Raw genomic sequence first — 21,232 nt, 5'->3', positions numbered from 1 at the left:
AATGTATATGTTTTTAAAAGGATCCAAATACACTTGGTTTGAGAATAAAGATCAGTAACTTCTAGAAATTGACTAGTTTATTTTCAATTATTTGATTTAAAAAGCAAATTAGAAAACCTAGCACAATCAATAAAAACATAAACTTTAAAGCCCTACAACCTTGATGTATCTCATTTTATATACTCTCTGACTTGTGACCTTGGAAAAATTATTTTATATATCTGAGTCTCCATATCTTTTTCTATCCAAAAGAAATAATAATTAAATAATTATATAATAAGCTTCATGCAAATGAAGTGCAGAGTGCGTAGCCCATAGTAAGGGCTCAATAATGAGTTGCTTTGTATTAGTTTGTTTTCACACTCCTGATAAAGATATACCCAAGACTAGGCAATTTAAAAAGAAAGAGGTTTAAGTGGACTTACAGTTCCACATGGCTGGGGAAGCCTCACTATCATGGAGGAAGGCAAGTAGGAGCAAGTCCTGTCTTACATGGATGGGAGCGGGCAAAGAGATAATGAGGAAGATGCAAAAGCAGAAGCCCCTGATAAAACAACCAGATCTTGTGAGACTTATTTACTACCAAGAGAACAGTATCCATGATTCAATTACCTCCCACCAGATTCCTCCTACAACATGTGGGAATTATGGGAGTACAATTCAAGTTGAGATTTGGGTGGGGACACAGAGCCAAACCATATCATGCTTATTCAGTATTAGTATTTTGTTTATGTGATACTATTTAAAAGCTGCCAATAAGAGCATAATATCTGATCTTCACCTTGGAAACAGATTTCTCTCAGTTGTATTGGGCCAAGAACTACATTAGGATCTAATTTTAGTGAGGTTTAGAAGTGCTCCATGTACATGCTATAAAAGTGGAGGGACCACCAAGCTCTGTGACTTATACTGATACATTCAACACTTGTCGAAAACATGCTGAATGCCATTGAGGCAATCAAAGAATACATAAAAGTAAGGCAGAGTTTGTTTGCAATGGAGTCAGAAAACCATAATTGTCCATCAATGCCCCAAATTTTCCAAGGGAAATGCTTGATTTGGGACCAGGTGGAAACTCTGAATAATAGCTCCAGCACATCAAATCTGTAAAAAAATTGCTCATATATTAAATAATAAATTAAATTAAACAAATTTTAAAACGCAAAGTTAGTCTTCATAGCTCATATCTGACTAGGATGTGATTAAATTTCAATAAGAAAATATGTAATTTAAAACATTCCTGTATGTTTGGAAATTCAGAGCAAAATTAGTAATAATAAATAACTCATGAATTAAAGAAGACATCAACACAGAAATATATTAGAATGTAGTTATTTTGAAAAATTGAAATATCAAAGCTTGAGGGCTATAAGAAAAGGAAAGTTAAGAGGGAAATTTGTAGCCTTAAATCCTTACATTATTGAAAAGAAAAGCCTCAGAATTAATTAGTTGTGTCCCTATTAAGAGAATATTAAGACTGTAACAGAGTAGCAGGGCAGAAATCAATGTAATAATAAAAACAGGCAACCGCCCAAAACAGTGGAAGAATCTCAACAGAACCAAATGTCATTCTTTTCAGAAACAAAGTAGAAAAACTTCTGGTAAAAATAACATAACAAAGAAAATGTGAGCATAACTACATAGAGAGTAGATTAATGAAATTCAAAATATGTTAAGGGAAAACTATCAATAATTATCAACATTTAAAAACATTTACACAAAGCAGACAAATTACTAGAACACTACATCTTACTAGAACTAACTAATAAAAGAAAATGTGAATAATTTTATAGCAAATAAAGAACTGGTTAAAATTATTTCCACAAAGAAAATGAGGTCTATGTGGCCCTACTGGTAAGTTCCACCACATTTTAAAGGAACAGAATGGATCTTTCAAGTTTTATAAAAACTCTTCTGGACAATAAAATTCATTCTCTAGGCTCAACATAGCTCTAATAACTCGGATAAAGATATTATAAAGGGAGAAAAATTTCAGGCCCGTTTGACTCAGGATTATAAATGAGAAAATCTTACATAAAACCTTAGCAAATCAAATTCAACATTGTAGTAAAGATAACCCATGCGAAAAGGAAAACTTCAGCTGAATTAAATTTAAAGGAGTTTAATTGAACAATGAACAATTTGTGAATCAAGCAGACCCCAGAATCACAGCAGATTCAGAGAGACTCCAGGGATGCCTCGTGGCCAGAACAAATTTATACACAAAGAAAGGGAAGTGACGTACAGAAATCAGAAGGGAGAGACAGAAACAACTAGATTGGTTACAGTTCTGTGTTTGCCTTATTTGAACACATTTTGAACACTCAGCAGTGTACGAGTAGTAGAAGTACAGCTGCTGGGATTGGCCAAGGCTCAGCTATTGTTACAGGTGCATACTCCTAAATTAGGTTTTCAATCTTGTCTACCTATTAAGTTAGATTGAAGTTCATTACAAGGACTCAAATATAGAACTATGGAGTCCTTCTCAGGCCATATTTAGTTTGCTTTAACACCCATCAGAACCAATTTGGATTCTTCATAGCTATGCAGGGATATTTTAGTTTTAAATAATCCTTAAAAGTAATGTATCACATTAAGAGATTAAAGTGCAAAAAATTATGATAATTGCAATATTTGCAAAGAAAGTATTTGATCAAATTCAACACTTATAATTTTTAAATTATAAATTTAAAAATTTATAATTTTTAAATTATAAATTTAAAAATTTATAATTTTTAAATTATAAATTTAAAAATTTATAATTTTTAAATTATAAATTTAAAAATTTATAATTTTTAAAAATTCTTAACAAACTCTAAATTTTAGTAAAATTATTTATAAAAATTATATGGCAAATAGCATGTTATATGAGAAAACATTCAGCAGTATTTCATTTAAAATCATGAATGAGACACAGTGATTACATTACTCCAAAGTGATAAGAATGGAAGTTGGCAGTGGTATCAAAGTAAGGAGCTATATTGCTTATAAATTATCATGGAAATAGAAATTTTCGTTGTTACTGAAATATTCAGTAAAAACTCAACTCTTAGGGTATTTTTATGCTGATCTGCCACAGTGGTTTTGCTTTCTTGGTTTAATAGAGTTCAGGGAATACACAGCTTGTAATGGCAATCCCTGTGATCTGACTTGTAAGAAGTGTGATACATGCATATATCAGATGAAAAATCATCAATAACTTGTTAGACAAATTAAAAAAAGGACTTTTTCCTAAATGCACTTCATTCAGTCATTCATCCAAAGAGGGTTGGGTACCTTGAATAGCTGATTTCTAGGGATGTGCTGTGCTGTGAGGTATAGGATTAATCCTATACCTCAGCGTCTCTCAGCTGCTGCCCAGGAGCTGTGTAGACTTTGACATAACCAATTTATATAACTTTAAATTACATAAATAATTTATATAAATACAATAAGTCTTTTTGGCTAGTATCTAAAATAGTGTTTTTTCTTTAGATGAAAATTTTATAAGCTTTAGAATGTTCTTTGATTCTACCACAATTCATCTCTCATCCTTGAGAGTCCAACAATACTAGTGACAATTTCTAAAAATACCTGTATACCTCAAAGCTGTCAATATGGTGCAGCCCTGTTCTTCTTCAGGAGCATCTGTTATTAGAAGAACTAAACTCAGTATTCTGTAAGGGGGAACACAGAAGCACTGTCTCATGATAATTTTGCAGGACCTTGCTCTTTGCTATTCCTCTTAAAAATCTATTCCCACTGCTGGAAAAAAAGCAGGCCTCTTGGGACTTGGGTATAGTTTTACTGCCATGGTGCTGTGAAATCATTTTATTTTCCTTCAGAAAGAAATATATTGCATAAAAGACCAAAGATAAGTGAAGTTTATATTTACCTGGGTTCTAAAAATAAACCTAATATCTTTAACTGGTGTTTTCTATTTCTCTCTTCTCGATAACATATGAACAAATCTAGATTATTACAATGTGGATTTATTCTTAAAAATGGAAACATTTTTGTATGAATAATTAATTTTATAACACACATTCAACATTATTGTGTATTTAGCAATACAACATTATTCAATAAACTAATACTCTATTTAATGCTTATATTTATATGGCATTGTAAAATTAATGTGTAGTATATTTAATCTATTCACAGTTCCTGATGATGTATTTGCCCAAAATTATATATGGAAAGGCTCTTACAATTTCAAAGGAAGGAAACAACCCATGACCTTGACAGTTACTAGTTTCAATGCTTCCACTGGGAGAGTTAACGCAACACTGAGCAATAGCAACATGGAGCTGCTACTTTCAGGTATCGCAATAAAAACAGCAGCGAAATATACCTTCATGACTTTATTTCTATTATGATTTCATCATTTTTAGTAATACTTTTTATATGGTGAAATGTTTATTTTGATACATTTGCTTTTGATGACATTCATATTCACTCAGAACCAAGGTTTTCTGGTTTTTGGATTGATGAATGAATATTACTACAGAAATATAAAACTAGTTTTAAAATAAGTTATTTAAATAATTTTTGGTAGCTAGAATTAGATGTCATATATTAGATCATAACATTTAATTTAGGTATGAATACAACTAAATCTTTCTCTATTCTCATAAAACCACGGAGACCAAATCATAGATTTCTCAACTATTCTGTGGCCACAAAACTATTTCTTCAAATGACCATGTTTATAGATGGACATCCAATATTTAAGACAAATAAAGATAGAGCTACACTTGTTTAAATAGGCATAAGGGAACCAAAACCTGGTCAATCTTCTTAAGTTTCTGTTTTCTGTGTCCAGTACACACATCTCTCATTATCTTTGATTGCACTGGTTTTCCTAACACTCAGATATTCTCTCACAAGTCACCTCCTCAAGCAATACTCCCAATGACCTGACCTAAAGGAACCTTTGTATTACAAATGCTGTCAGACATATTCTTAGTTTTAGGCAGCCTTACCCTGTTTTTTTCTTTACAATATTTGAAATTATATTTGTTATATTTATTATTCATTATGTGTCTATATTCTAACAATATAAAATAAATTCTAAGAAAGCTCTTTGCCTTCCAACTTAATATTGTATTCCCAAAGGCTAGCAGAACATCTGAAACAAAATAGGCCTCAATAAATATTTTCAAATTAATGCATTTGAATCATAATTGCTCTCATTTTTTAAAATGAGGCACTATGATATTTGATATTGCAAATATGAAATATAAACTGTAAAATTCTTGTCTGTGTAGATATAACCCATACAAATATTAATAATGAAATAATTTGTGCTGTAAAAAATGGAAAATAAAATTATATTCATTGATTTTATAAATTTTAGAATGAATTTTGAGTGTCATTCTTATTATTGAATGATCCTCCGCTAAACACAAAGTAAAAATATTAGAAGTTAATATGTAGTATAATTTTAAAAATACATATAATTACCTTATATTAATCGAAAGAAGCTTTAAATGAATGAGACAAATACATTTAAATTGTGACTAATGCTTTATTTAACTTTGATGTGTTAACAAAGTTTTTCTTTATTTTCTATAAAAGAGCCTAAAATAAATGTATACTTATTCTAATCTAGATAAACTCAAGAGTTTTCTATATATATGGAAAGACAAAGAATTAGATTAATTTGCTTTCACTTACTGTCTCCATATAAACCAATTGTAGCAATTTTTCAGCAATATTATTATCGATTACTATTATATCTTCCTCCTATTGATTATAATTTACCTTAGCACCTATGTCTCATTATCTTTTCATTTCCTGCGTATTATGGTGCCCTATTACATAGGTGAACAATTAAGTTAGAATGAATGAATACAGTCAAGTTTTAAACAACGGTTAATCAGATTTTTTCTTAGATCCTATTTTCTGTTATTTCCCTAAACAATTTTTTCACTCCAGCTTACTGCTACCCTTAGAACACTTACCATGTAAAAATCATTGTATATATTTTTGCTTCTCTTCCTTATGTCATTGCTTGTATTTACCTTCCCAAACTAAAAATCCTACTTTATTTTTAAGAACCAGTTCAAATGCTGTTTTTTTTTTGTTGTTGTTGTTTTGTTTTTGTTTGTTTGTTTGTTTGTTTGTTTTTTGAGGCAGAGTCTTGCTCTGTCACCCAGTCTGGAGTGCAGTGGTGCTATCTCGGCTCACTGCAACCTCCGGCTCCTGGGCTCAAGCCATCCTCCCACCTCAGCCTCCTGAGCAGCTGGGACTACAGGTGCGTGCCACCATGGCTGGCTAATTTTTTAAAGTATTTTTTGTAAAGATGGGGTTTTGCCATGTTGCTTAGGCTGGTCTGGAACTCCTAAGCTCATACTTTTGGATTCAGGCCATCTGTCCGCCTTGGCTTCCCAAAGTGCTGGGATTACAGGTATGAGCCACCATGCTTGGCCCTCCAGTGCTTTTCCTTGATAACTATTCCTTGATCATTCCAGTGTGAAATGATCTCTCTCTGGCTTTTAATTTATCACATTCTCTCATGTGTTTGATTTAGCTGTGTACCTTACTTATACCTCCTACTTTGTTGGAAATTATTAAAAACAGGAGCAATATATATTCATCTTTGTGGCTCAAGCAGCACCTAGAATACTGTTTTTCACTGAGTTGGCACCTAATTTGTTATTAAGGAAAATATCAGGAATTTTAACACTGGATTTGTATGCTTGAAAATTTTAGAATCTGATTGTGGGAAGAAATCATTTTGTTTTCAATATCATGGAATGATGTTATTAAGAACACTAGTGCTTAATTGCAATAGCATAGGTAATTTAAACCCCACAACTAAGAAATAAGTTGAGGATTTCAGAAGACAGATAAATCAATGTATATTACAGGATTTGCAAAGAGCATTATAGGTTAAGCCATCCTTGACTTGCCCTTGTTTTATTTCTTTTTTTTATTACATATCTTACATAATCTATTTAAGGAATGATAGATAATAAAATGAAGTATAACTATTTACAAAGTTAAGTAGACTAAAATGTCCTTGCATTTTACAGGGGTATATAAAAGCCAGGAAGCTCGCCTAATGTTACGTATATATCTTATTAAAGTACCTGCTCATGCTTCTGTGAAGAAAATGAAGGAAGAAAATTGGGCAATGGATGGCTTTGTAAGTATGGTTATTTTAACATCTGCTGCTGATTTTAATGATAAATTTGTAGCTTGTCCAGGAAAGGAGAGTTTTCTAAATTTAGCTAATTATGAATACATACACATCCATATATATTAGTAAATATAAATATTTAGTATTCTAAAGTACAAGCCTAGGAATACTGGATTCTGATGTGTTTTGCTTACTTTTGTCGTGTGTGTGTCTGTGTGGTGGTGGGGTGTATGTGTGTGTGGGGGAGGGTATGGGTGGAAGTGGGTGTGTGTATGTGTGTATGAGTGCTGATCTGCATTTAGTTTTTCACTGATTTCATCAAATATATTCCATCTACAATAAGCACTGTGAAAAATAAATCTGGATAAAATATAATTCAATCTTTGGAACCACTACTACTTAAGGAATATGCAACATATTTACAAAGTACATCAGAAAATTAAATACTCCCATTATATTGAAGCATGAATATTATTTCATGGACTATTTTATATATAAAGTCCATGAAAAGGAACTTATGTGAGCTGCTTCCTGTGGGGAGATAGTTACTGTAGCTTCACCATGGAGTCACTCCTGTTAAGTGATTTATGTGAGTGGAGTTTTAAGACTGACAGTGGAAAACACAAGGGCCAGGAGTCTTTGCTGAAGAGTCAGCATGAGAGATCTGACTGTATCCTCTCAAGTACCAAGCCTTTTTTCATAAGGAAAACTTAATGGGAAAGAAGATACTGTAGTGGGTCATAGGCTGCTGTGTAGTAGCCTTCGATAAGTTTCAATAAACCTTCAATAAGTTCAAGAAGCCTACTATCTAGTAGGCTTCAATAAGTTTGGTTCCTGAGGAAAAAAAGTGTTTATCCTATTTCTGCATTCTGTATTCATGGAGTTGGGAACTGAGTCAAATCTTCAATGCACTCAGATTGTTTAATTGTATTATTTTATGTAGGAAACAAAGTGAATTGATTCATTAAAATGATGGAGTTTGAGCTTCTTCTTAGAAGTACTTTAGTTTTTAGGGTGGCCATACCCAGAGTATAATGTCTGATAATAAAGAATAAATCACTTGTTGTGAAATGTCAGACTTGCATGGGTGGTTTGGTATCCTTTGCTTTTTAGAGTGAGGATTCAAGATTCTTACAACTTTTATAATAATGTTCATGACTTAGGTAACTAATTGCCATTAATTAACACAAACTTCAGGATATATCACTTTACTACTTAGTAGTAGGAATTGCTGAAATGTAACATTTCCTATTTTACTTATAAGATCAAATTACATTATGCATATAAAATATTTTTTAAATATAATATTGTATACAAATGTAAGATGCATGTAGTATTTAGCATTGGCAACATTAGACATAGCCATGAAGCCTCTGGGTCAAACAATAATAAGTATTTAGTTATTTTTCATTTGTAATGGGTTAGCTGTGGAGGCACTACTTGAGGCTGTGGTATTAAGTCCAGGTCTTCACGTCTCATCATCTCATTTTGGGGCAGAGTCTGAAAGGGCACTTGCTGCCTACAGCATGTACTTCTCTTGTCAGAAGTCCAAAACTCTCAGAGGGGCAAGTGGTTCTGAAATAAGCTGTGATTCTCAAATAAGCTCAAATCCATTGACCTATGCCTTTTTCTTGCAGCTCAATGTAGATATAAGTCACGTATCCTACAATTCACGCATTTAAAAATGTCCAATTCAGTGGTTTTTAATATATGTACACATATATATAACCCTTATCATAGCTGACTATAAAATACTTTCTTTTTTTTGAGCAGAGTCTCACTCTGTTGCCCAGGCTGGAGTGCAGTGGCATGATCTCGGCTCACTACAACCTCTGCCTCCCAGGTTCAAGCGATTCTCCTGCCTCAGCCTCCTGAGTAGCTGGGATTACAGCTACACACCACCACCCTGGCTAATTTTTGTAATTTTAGTGGAGACGGGGGTTTCACCATGTTGGCTAGGCTGGTCTCAAATTCCTGACCTCAAGTGATTTGCCCTCCTTGGCCTTCCAAAGTGTTGGAATTACAGGCATGAGCCACCTCACCCAGACTGCAATACTTTCTTCATGTTGTAAAGAGACTCCACAGCCTTTAGCTATCAACCCCTGCCTTACATTCTCAAATCAGCTCTGAGTAACCACTAACCTAGTTTCTGTCTGTATAGATTTCCCTGTTCTGACTTTCATATGAATGGAATCATATAGTATGTGGCCTTTTGTGGCTGGCTTCTTCCACTTGGTGTGATGGGAAGTATGGCTCTTAAGGCCTAGGCTTGCAACTTAACTATTGTCAATCCCAATCCCCACACTCCATAGGCCCAAGCAAGTCAGAGGACCAAGCCTAACTAAATGAGATAGGGAGTAAACTCTTCTCATGAAGGTTGGGAGAGCGGGGATGTGGAACAGTAATAGAATTTACTAAGTACAGTATTTTTATGTTTTAATTTTTAATTGATCACTGTATTTCCTCATGAATTGCTTTTTATTGACAGTAGATGTCTATATCATACATTAATAACCGATCTCTTTTTTGTATATCATAATTATTTCAAATTAGAAAATTTACTTTTGCTTTTAATGATGGAAAATTTTCACAATGTGCTATGTTTTGCAAAGGAGAAAAATATAGAAGAAAGGAACTTGTGATAATATTTCTTTCAGAATAAAATTGTGTATTTATTAAGGCTGGGAAAATATAGCTATGGCCAGTATTCAAGTATATTTTGGTTCTTTAAATATTTTTAGGTTTCTGCTGAGCCTGATGGAGCTACTTATGTATTTCAAGGATTTATTCAAGGCAAAGATTATGGACAATTTGGCCTACAAAGACTGGGTAATGTATTCGTTTTGATTTTCATGAACTTCTGTTATTATCCCAGACATCATAAAAAAAAGACTGTGGATTCTGTACATTAGGTACACTTACTGCATTGTAAATTCTGTACTACCAGGACTATGCATTGATACCTTTGATAGCCCTTTTAAATAATCACATTCTTCAAAATACTGGATCTTTATGTACCAACTCTGTACAGTGTTTAGATTTTCATGGTATTTCTAATAAATATGACAAACTGGCTTGCCTTTAAGCACATAAAAAGGAGAAAAAGTGGTATAGATAAAAAAGAAAATATTAAACTGTAAATTATTTTATTGTATCTCATGAGAACTGTACTACTTTTCTTCAGTTTGAATATTGTCGCAGTTTTCATTCTTCTGAAAATGTAGTGACACTCTGAGAAACTCATAGAGTCTGGAAAGAGAAAATAACTTTGAGGAATGGGCCCCTTTTGGGGACTTGGTTCTCTTCAAATATGTAAATTTTCTGCAGTGGGAAGCAAAGAATTTTGTCATTTTTATTTCCAACTCTTCTATATGTATATAAACCTTTAATGGTCTGGCAAGAATGTGTTTATACACATAGCTTTTGGTGTATAATTCTCCTATGATCCACTGTCTCCCATTATTATACTGTGACAGGGATACACAAAGAATAAATTCAGGCTCTAAAAATTATTATTTGACATTTATCTTTTAAGAAATGAACTTTTTTTTTTTCTTTTTTGAGACAGAGTCATGCTCTTGTCACCCAGGCTGGAGTGCAATGGCACAGTCTTGGCTCACTGCAAACTCCTCCTCCCAGGTTCAAGGGATTCTCCTGTCTCAGCCTCCCGAGTAGCTAGGATTACAGACCACCATGCACACTACCATGGTAGCTTGAATTAGCTACCATGCCTGGCTATGTATTTTTAGTAGAGACAGGGCTTCACCATGTTGGCCAGGTGGGTCCCGAACTCCTGACCTCAGGTGATCCGCCCGCCTTGGCCTCCCCAAGTGCTGGGATTACAAGTGTGAGCCACCATGCCCAGCCAAAAATGAACTTTTTAAAAAATTTTGAACTTTTACATAGCTGTACTAAGTCACAGGAAAAATAAGGTAAAAAATAAGATACTAATTTTCTTTAACCTGGACAAAGATGAGGTTTAGTTAAATGTAACTGTTTGTCAAAAGGAGAAATTAGCTTTCTCTACATGAAAACTAATAAGATGCCATTTACATCACATCCTACCTGTGTTTGTCTTAAAAACAGGTAAAAACACTCATTAACATAGTGCATTTACACAGTTGTATAATTTAGTGCTGAATATTTTCATGTAATATTCTCCAAAGTGTCTCAAACACTACAAGTCTGAAGCAGAACCCACAAAAAAGGAACTATTTCCTTTTAAGAAAGAACTGGTATTTCCTTTTCCCTCATTCCTGTGCAAATGTGTCGACAAACTTGGCTTTTCTTATTTCCTAACTCTGCGAATGCCATCGGCATTTACTGAGCTTCAAGTAGAATACTTGTAATCCTGTGTCTTCTTGCCTCTTACATCCACATAAACAAGTTCTGCTAATTTTCATTATGAAATCTTCCTCAAATCTATTGTCCCATGCACTTCCTATTTCTCTAGTTTAAATTTTAATTCCTTTTTTTTTTTAATCTTGTCTGTCACTACAATCTTCTAACTACACCTGATTCCAGTCTGTATTCCCTGAAGTCCATCCTACTACAGCTGTGTTCTAAATCTCATGTCATATCACTGGGTCTTTTATTTCTAAACACCTTCAGTTGTTCCTCACTGAGGTGGATAGTAACTCTGGCTGGGTGCCATCACTCATGCCTGTAATCCCAGCACTTTGGGAAGCTGAGGCATGTGGATCACTTGAGTTCAGGAGTTCAAGACCATCATGGGTAACATGGTGAAACCCTGTCTCCACAAAAAATACAAAAGTTAGCCAGGTGTGGTTGCATGTGCCTGCAGTCCCAGCTACTTGGGAGGCTGAGGCAGGAAGATCGCTTGAGCCGGGGAGGTGGAGGCTGCAGTCAGCCACGACCACTCCACTGCACTGCAGCCTGGGTGACAAGGTGAGACCCTGTCTCAAGAAAAAAGAAAAAAAGAAAAGAAAAAGAAAAAAAAAAGTTTGAGTTCGTCAGAATGATATTTATTCCCTTTTAGAGTCTAGCCATAGTTTATTCTTTTAACCTCCCACTCCTATTTCATGTCAGTGCTTGTCACATCCACTACCTAAGCCACTTACCTTCCCATTTCTAGCCTCATGATGATTTTTCAAGCCAAGCCTATGTTGTATATCCTCCAGAATTACTCCTTTCCTTTCTAAAGCACATGACCATTTATTCATGCTTGATATATACACTTATTATATACTCCATATGTCTTCCCACTATTGTATAAACTCCTTAGTTCAGGGCTCTGCCTATTTTTTTGTCTGTACCCTTTCCTGGAAAAATATCTTCTAAGAGGCACTGTGCAAACATATGTGAAATGAGTTGAAGGAGTTTCATGAATTATTTTTGTTTACTATGTGATTTCCAGGTAGATATCTTGAGAATAGAAGAAATTAATTGATTCATGAAAGTAGAAATTAATTATGATAAAAGAGTTGTGTATTTATAATTTATTTTTTATTTTGTAGGACTGAATATGTCAGAAGGTTCAAATTCTTCAAATCAACCTCATGGTACAAATAGTAGTTCTGTGGCCATTGCTATTCTTGTGCCTTTTTTTGCACTTATATTTGCAGGATTTGGATTTTATCTTTATAAACAAAGGTAAGCTCATTGATTTTTAACTACAAAATGTTTCCCAAATCTGTTTTTCATGTTATTTCTACTGCTCTAGCTCAAATCTTAATTTCAAATTTTCTTCTGAGTTGTTGAAATGTCTGTGTGCTAACTATTGTCATAGACACTGAAAAACTTATTTCCCCTAACCACCCCTGCAACATTACATACAACATAACAAAAGTGCTGTGTTAAACTGCACAAGCATTCAGTTTAACCTTTCTTTTGCCTGTCAATTTCCTGTCATGGACCTAATTGTAAAAGTTATTTCTACATTATCTATAATGAGACTTTAGAGATAGAAAATCTAGGTTAAAGTTTAAATTGGAGAGGTAATATCTGCTGCCAGATATGTTTAGAAAACTAAGAAGGAGCTTGTGTCCAAACCTCTTAGTTCACATAAAAATACTAACTGATTTTACCCAGGCAGACAGATGGCAAAATCCTCTAATCTTCTCATTCATCTTCTGTTGCTTTTTGATGACTTGCAATTAATATATTTGTGATAGATCTAATATATAGCTGTACATATTATTAGTAGATCCTGTTCTCTCAGTCCATTACAAATCCTGGTGAGTGCTTTACTATATCCCACTATTTGGGACAATCCCTTATCAAGAAAAAATATGTGGGTAGCCAGATAATTAAATGACTATAACCTAAATGCCTTTCCTCCAAAATTGATATATATATATATATTTTTTGAGACGGAGTCTTGCTCTGTCGCTCAGGATGGAATGCAGTGGCACAATCTCGGCTCACTGTAACATCTGCCTCCCGGGTTCACGCCATTCTCCTGCCTCAGCCTCCCAAGTAGATGGGACTACAGGTACCCACCATCATGCCCGTCTAATTTTTTGTATTTTTAGTAGAGACGGGGTTTCACCGTGTTAGCCAGGATGGTCTCGATCTCCTGACCTTGTGATCCGCCCGCCTCAGCCTCCCAAAGTGCTGGGATTACAGGCGTGAGCCACCGCAAAATTGATATTTTCATTTGGGGTCAATCTGCAACATCTAAGAATGATTTATTTAATATTATATAAATGTGTACTGAGTGTGAATTACCAGCTACTTAGGTCTAGTCAATATCAGATTTTATTAATAGATAAAGAATAATCATCACTAAATTTATTTATAGGACAACCTAAGTCAACTTTTTAAAAATTGTGGTAAAATAGATATGATATAAACCTTACCATTTTAACCATTTTAAAGACTACGATTCAGTGGCATTTAGTACATTCAGAGTGCCATACAACCATCACTACTGTATATTTCCAAAATATTTTGGAACCCCCAAAATGCCAAACGGAAACTGTACTTATTAAGTTGTCACTCCTCACTCCCCTCATCCAGCTGCAGGTAACTACAAATCTGTTTGCTTATTCTGCATATATTTTACATAAATGGAATCATACAATATGTGACATTTTGTATCTGGCTTCTTAAACTTAGCAAAATGTTTTCAAATTTTATCCATGTTATAGCATGCATCAGTATTGCATTCTCTTATATGGCTAAATAATATTCCATTGTATGGATGAATGTGTCCATTCATCAATTGATGGACATTTGAGTTGTTTCTACCTTTTGACTACTGTGAATAGTGCTACTGTACACATTTGTGTATAAGTTTTTGTTTGAACACTCATTTTCAGTTCTTTTCAGTATGTACCCAGGAATGAAATTACTGGAATATGTGGCAATTCTATGTTGAATTTACTGAGTAACCATCAAGGTGTTCTGTACAGCAGTGGCAGCATTTTCCATTCCTATCGGCAATGGATAAAGGTTCTGCTTTGTCTAAAGCCTAACCAACACTTGTTATTTTCCAGGTTTGGGGGGCTTTGTCTTTTGTTTTTTATTAAAGCCATCCTAGTGCATGTGAAGCTGTATCTCACTGTGGTTTTGATTTCCATTTTCATAATTATAGGTGATGTTGAGCATCCTTTTATGTGCTTGTTGGCCCTTTGTCCATTTTTGTTGAAATGCCTATTCAAATACTTTGTTCATATCTAAATTAGGTTGTTTGTCTTATTTGGTTGTAAGAGTTCTCTATATATTTTAGACACTAGGCCCTTATTAGATACATGTTTTGCAAATATTTTCTCCCTTTCCGTGGGTTGTATTTTCACTGTCTTGAGAGTGTTCTTTGATGTACAAAAGTTTTCCATTTGATGAAGTTAAATTTATTTTTTTTCCTCTTACTTGTACTTTTGATGTCAAATCCAAGAAACCATTGCCAAATTCAAGGCCATGTGTTTTTCCTAAGAGTTTTATGAATTTAGCTCTTGTGTTTAGGGCTTTGATTCATTTTGAGTTAAATTTTATTCATGGTGTGAATTTTTAAAACTTGGTAATATTTTCCTTCAAGTTGTTGAATATTAAGAAGGGGCAATTATTTTGTATCTTCATGATTATTACCTAATTAGAAGGCAATGATGTTGCTTTGGTTTTTATTTTAGATCTAGTTTGGAAAAAAAATATGATCCAGTAGTTATAGTATTAGACACACTTAGTAAGAGCAAGTTATTAGCTTTCTCCCAATAAACCTAAGGTAGTTTCTTTTACAATTATTGTCGTAGAAATCACCTAATATTTTTGAAATATAGATAAATTCAGAAAAATGCATTAGTGATAGTAAAATAATATAATGGCAGTTACAAATTATAATAAAATTAATAGTTGAAATTCGATTGTTCAGTATAAACAACAGAGTTGAGAAACAAATTTATTTTAAGATATATCCCTTTTAGGAATTAGGCCCCAGAAACAGATAGCAGCAAGTCTGCCTTTTTTCCATTACAAATGTGAGCAAGTTATACATGCTTTGTGGGAAAGATAAACTAGATTAGCATTAGTCAAAGGTGGAAGAAATAAAGAAATGAATCAGAATTTCAAGACCAGCATCCTCTACCAGCCAACCCAGAATTCATGTGTCTGGTTAACTAATTGTTAGTAATCCTTTAGAAACTATTTTCATGACTTGAGTATGAGAGTAGCCATTTCTTCTTTGAATTTTTGAATTTGCATGCTTTAATGTATACCATTTAAAAAATAAAATTGAGCATTCATGTTTTGGGATACTCCAAAGTACCTTTCCAAATTAGGCCTCAGCATTAATTGTGTACTCTTCAGGGAATCTCCTTCTCTTTTTGTGCGGAACCGACTTATAATTCAGGTTTCAGATTAAATGTTACCTCCTAAAGGATGCTTTGTTCTATTACCTCTCCTAAAGTGGCTTCCAGTTACTTTTCATATTAACCATTTCCCTTTTCATCATAACAATTCTCATTACCTACTATTTTTGGTTTTATTTATTTTAATTTATTCTTGTTTTCTATCACTACAATGTGAACTCCCTGAAAGTAAAGACTAGTCTTTTTTTAAAAAAATGATATACCCAATGCCTAGAATCATGACTGGCGCATAATAGATGTTCAGTAAATATTTGGTGAACAAATAAATAGTGATGAGACTTAAATCCATCATCATTATTATTTATACTATAAATAAGTCATAATAATTTCTAATTTCATAAGAAAATTTATTATAGCCATCATATCATTTATTTATATTTATGTTACTAATATTGATGCTGTACATAAATAAGTAATATATGTAAAATTAAAAGTCACTCAGGTTTTTAAAGTAACAAGGAAATTGTTCAAGTTGACTTAATGTGTTTATGATGTCTCAATTAATATTTTTAAGTTACATTATCTGCTAACGATGTACATTATGTTTGAGCTGTAGTCTGCTGTTTCTGGAAGAAAGTTAACACATAGCTAATCAATGTTCTCATCAACAGGACTGCACCTAAAACACAGTATACAGGATGTTCAGTTCATGAAAATAACAATGGCCAAGCAGCTTTTGAAAATCCCATGTATGACACCAATGCAAAGTCAGTGGAAGGGAAGGCAGTACGATTTGATCCCAACTTGAACACGGTTTGCACAATGGTATAACAAGGCAACCTTTGCCTTCTTCAGAAGCTTGGAAATCGACACACAAAACAGTGCACATTTAGTTCACTGCTAAACAAATTAAAGCACACTTTTCAGGACTTGCTGGGTCACCTTTTCCTGAGGAATGATACAGAAGAGTGTTTTTTCATAAACTGGACCATAATTCTTCATGTTTACCATGGAGAGTTTTACAGAAATTTGGCTGCACTCTGAGAGTGCTTACTCACAGTTTATTTGCTTTTTTTAAAAAGGAGATTATTCTAAAACATAAACTTATTTGCATATATTGGAGGAGCATCCACTATCAGTATTTCTGTGCTTTATAAACTATATTAGAGGGACTGGGTTTAAAAAAAAAGATATAGGGTAGAAATAAGAGCTATACTTACAAGAGTCAATAGATCACTGACTTCTCTTTAACTGTCCTGAGCTACATCACGCCAACAAATCTGTCTTTCATACCACTCTATCTGCCATTCATTCTTGTTAAATGAGGCATTGTTTTCTTTATTTAAGATTGAGTTATGACTTTAAATGTTTATGAGCTAGTTTATGCCTCGGAAGACATAAGGCTGCCCATTCCAATTTGAATCTTTCTATTTCTTTAGCATCATATTGCTCTTCTTCTTTTAGACTGGTTGTCATAGTTTCTGCAAAGGGCAAGTTCATTGTGCTACCCTCCCGATTCCCCCATTGTGGAGTAACCAGTATTATTCAGTGAGCTATGGGGTAGTGTTTAACTCCTTGCTTCAATATGGTTTTTTCCTATTTATTTTTATTATTTTTTAATCCCAAATGTGATAGTAGCTTCAGTATGTTTCCTCACCCAAAAACCATTTGGCTGGCAGAAATTATCTAGAAAAATTATTATTTTGCAGTTATCTGAGACACCAAACTTACCATCCTTTATTTTACAATATTTTTGATAGACCAAATAAAATGTCCTAATAATCTACTCTATTTATATCTACATTTCCTTCCAGCTGAGTCTTCAAATTTAACGTTATTTTGACACTTTTAATTTTCATTTAACAATGGATTAGAAAAATATTTTGGTCTAGCCACTAAACATAATGACTGAAAAAAATTATTATTTTAAATCACCAATATAAATTTATTGCCTAAAATTGTGGGCTTATCATATTTTTATATATTTTTAAATTTCTGTACCTTTATTGTTAAACACCAAGTTTCAGATACAAGAGGTTTCTTTCATTGTCAAATTAAGATATGTATTTGTAAGTTATTGGTGGCTCATTTAAACTGTATCATACAGTAATGCCAGCATTTTTATTTAATAGGTCATTGTCTTCCTTTTATAGTTGTTTTACTTCATTGAATATGATCATGTACCCAGTGTTAACTCTTTGTTGTTGTCCCTTTCAAATATGGATAACTCTGTGAACAGTCTTGACTTTTTGTATCATGAGACAGAGTGCCTCAGAGAAACCCTTGCACCTGGAGCGCTGCTTGGATCTATCTCTACAACATTTAATGAATTTCTTGTAAACCACTTTGAGATACATTGTTTTGGAAATTCATACAATTTTCTCAACATGGTACTCTACTGGCAGGATGCAGTTTTAAATTTTATGCCATCAGTTATTTATTCTTGTTTATTCAAATGACTGCAATAACAATGATTCATTCATTAATGTTAAGGCTAATACATTTAAGATATTGTTTAAACAATGTTTCTTCTGCAACTGGCTACTCCTCTTATATTAATGCATACACTTTTGTAAAGAAGTATATTTTTATGAAAAGAAACTTTGTAAAAGTATGATGTAAATTTTCAGTGCAATGTAAACCAAATAAAAATGGATAATTGCTTTTGTAAAATGTGTTTTTTTTTTTCCAAAAATAAACTGTAACTGTTCGGGTTAGTAAAAGGAATGAACAACGCACATTTATTTGTCGTTTTTAAAAGTTCCCAAACTGCATATTCTGTACATTTAGTTAGCAACATAATAATGAAATATGAGTGTTTTTCTTCTTTAAATTCCATGATTCCTCAACTATGACACTTTTGGGAAAATTGATTCCAAGTAAATATAGTAGTAACATAAGAACTTCATCTTATGTTGAGTGAATGGTTTTCTAGAAAAAGAACAAGAACCTCATCTTAGAAGTTTCCTTAAATGCTAATATTTAACGGTACTGTCTAAATTTAGTTACATCTGATGATTTCTAATATTTCTGTAGTATATTTTCATAGAGGTACGTTAGCATGCTCTATAGACATGAACTCAAAACTTTTTGAATAGATTAAACTAATACTCAAAAACAAATACATTTTTGTCAGGACGGAGGATTTCCACAAATAAATGGAACGTGTAAAAATCTGTATTCAAGAAACTTACTAAGTTTCTATAAATTCAAATTACAAGTTACTAAGTTCAATTTTATTAGATAACTCTTTTTTACAAAACACAGTGTCTTTATATTTTCAGAACCTCAAACTCCAGCATGTATAGTCTATCTCTGTTTATTACACTTTAGCTTTAGAAATGTATGGTTCTTGATATAATTGTAGCTCTTTGTTAACTTTGTTACCTCCACCTTTCACTCATTTCACATCTATATTTCACTTGTTGTTGTTCATCTTTTTTTAAATTCTTCTTTGTGTTTTTACTTTTCCTTTTTCTTCCACTTTTTAATTTCTCTCTTCTGCTGTTTTTCTTTTTTTTATTATTATTATACTTAAGTTCTGGGATACCCAACCCTGTACAGGTCCCAGTGTGTGATGTTCCCCTCCCTATGCCCATATGTTCTCATTGTTCAACTCCCACTTATGAATGAGAACGTGCGGTGTTTGGTTTTCTTTTCCTGTGTGTTAGTTTGCTGAGAATGGTGGTTTCCAGCTTCATCTATGTCCCTGCAAAGGACATGAACTCATTCCTTTTCGGGCTGCATAGTATTTCATGATGAATATGTGCCACATTTTCTTTATCCAGTCTATCATTGATGGGCATTTAGGTTGGTTCTAAGTCTTTGCTATTGTGAATAGTGCTGCAATAAATATAACAGTGCATGTGTCTTTATAGTAGAATGATTTATAACCCTTGGGTATATACACAGTAATGGGATTGTTGGGTCAAATGGTATTTCTAGTTCTAGATCCTTGAGGAATCAAGGATCACACTGTCTTCCACAAAGGTTGAACTAATTTACACTCCCACCAACAGTGTAAAAGCATTCCTATTTCTCCACATCCTCTCCAGCATCTGTTGTTTCCTGACTTTTTTTTTTTTTTGAGACAGAGTCTTGCTCTGTCACCCAGGCTGGAGTGCAGTGGCGTGATCTGGGCTCACTGCAAGCTCCGCCTCCCGGGTTCATGCCATTCTCCTGCCTCAGCCACCTGAGTAGCTGGGACTACAGGCGCCCGCCACCACGCCCAGCTAATTTTTTGTATTTTTAGTAGAGACAGGGTTTCACCATGTTAGCCAGGATGGTCTCCATCTCCTGAACTCGTGATCTGCCTGCCTCAGCCTCCCAAAGTGCTGGGATTACAGGCATGATCCACTGCGTTTGCCGACTTTTTAATGATATCCATTCTAACTGGTGTAAGATGGTATCTCATTGTGGTTTTGATTTGCATTTCTCTAATGACCAGTGATGATGAGCTTCTTTTCATATGTGTGTTGGCCACATAAATATCTTCTTTTGAAAGTCCCTGTTCGTGTCCTTTGTCCACTTTTTGATGGGGTTGTTTGTTTTTTCTTGTATATTTGTTTAAGTTCTTTGTAGATTCTGGATATTACTCGTTTGTCAGATGGATAGATTGCAAAAATTTTCTCCCATTCTCTAGGTTGCCTGTTCACTCTGATGATAGTTTCTTTTACTATGCAGAGGCTCTTTAGTTTAATTAGATCTCATTTGTCAATTGTGGCTTTTGTTGCCATTGCTTTTGGTGTTTTAGTTATGAAGTCTTTGCCCATGCCTATATCCTGAATGGTATTGCTTAGGTTTTCTTCCAGGGTTTTTATGGTGTTAGGTTTTAAGTTTAAATCTTTAATCCATCTTGAGTTAATTTTTGTATAAGATGTAAGGAAGGGGTCCAGTTTCAGTTTCCTGCATAAGGTTAGCCAGTTTTGTCAACACCATTTATAAAATAGGGAATCCTTTCCCCATTGCTTGCTTTTGTCAGGTTTGTCAAAGATCAGATGGTTGTATATGTGTGGTGTTATTTCTGAGGCCTCTGTTCTGTTCCATTGGTCTATATATCTGTTTTGGTACCAGTACCATGCTGTTTTGGTTGCTCTAGCTTTGTAGTATAGTTTGAAGATAGGTAGCATGATGCCTCCAGCTATGTTCTTTTTGCTTAGGATTGTCTTGCGTATACAGGCTCTTTTTTGTTTCCATATGAAATTTCAAGTAGTTTTTTCTAATTCTGTGAAGAAAGTCAGTGGTAGCTTGATGGGGATAGCATTGAATCTATAAATTACTTTGGGTAGTATGGCCATTTTCACGATATTGATTCTTTGTATCCATCAGCATGGAATGTTTT

General features: G+C 33.7%; 1 protein-coding gene across 8 annotated transcripts in view; it reads left to right on the top strand.

Annotated features, from left to right (window-relative positions):
* Positions 1-18,564, top strand: part of CSMD3 (CUB and Sushi multiple domains 3) — a 1,209,558-nt gene extending 1,190,994 nt beyond the window's left edge. For 4 of the 8 annotated variants that reach the window (XM_016959793.4, XM_016959792.4, XM_016959789.4 and 1 more), the window contains 5 exons: positions 4,144-4,302; positions 7,020-7,132; positions 9,868-9,955; positions 12,604-12,739; positions 16,563-18,560. In XM_016959793.4, coding sequence (XP_016815282.1) covers positions 4,144-4,302; positions 7,020-7,132; positions 9,868-9,955; positions 12,604-12,739; positions 16,563-16,722 — 656 coding nt within the window. In that variant the 3' untranslated portion in view covers positions 16,723-18,560. Of the gene's footprint in view, positions 1-4,143; positions 4,303-7,019; positions 7,133-9,867; positions 9,956-12,603; positions 12,740-16,562 lie in introns of all 8 variants that reach the window. The other 4 variants (XM_054656949.2, XM_016959787.4, XM_016959790.4 and 1 more) reach the window with 2 other exon arrangements.
* Positions 18,565-21,232: the final 2,668 nt, after the last annotated feature.

This window comes from Pan troglodytes, chromosome 7 (genome assembly GCF_028858775.2).
Source record: "Pan troglodytes isolate AG18354 chromosome 7, NHGRI_mPanTro3-v2.0_pri, whole genome shotgun sequence".
Lineage (NCBI taxonomy): Eukaryota > Metazoa > Chordata > Mammalia > Primates > Hominidae > Pan > Pan troglodytes.
Note: the sequence above shows the minus strand (reverse complement) of the source record. Positions and strands in the feature narration are given on the sequence as shown.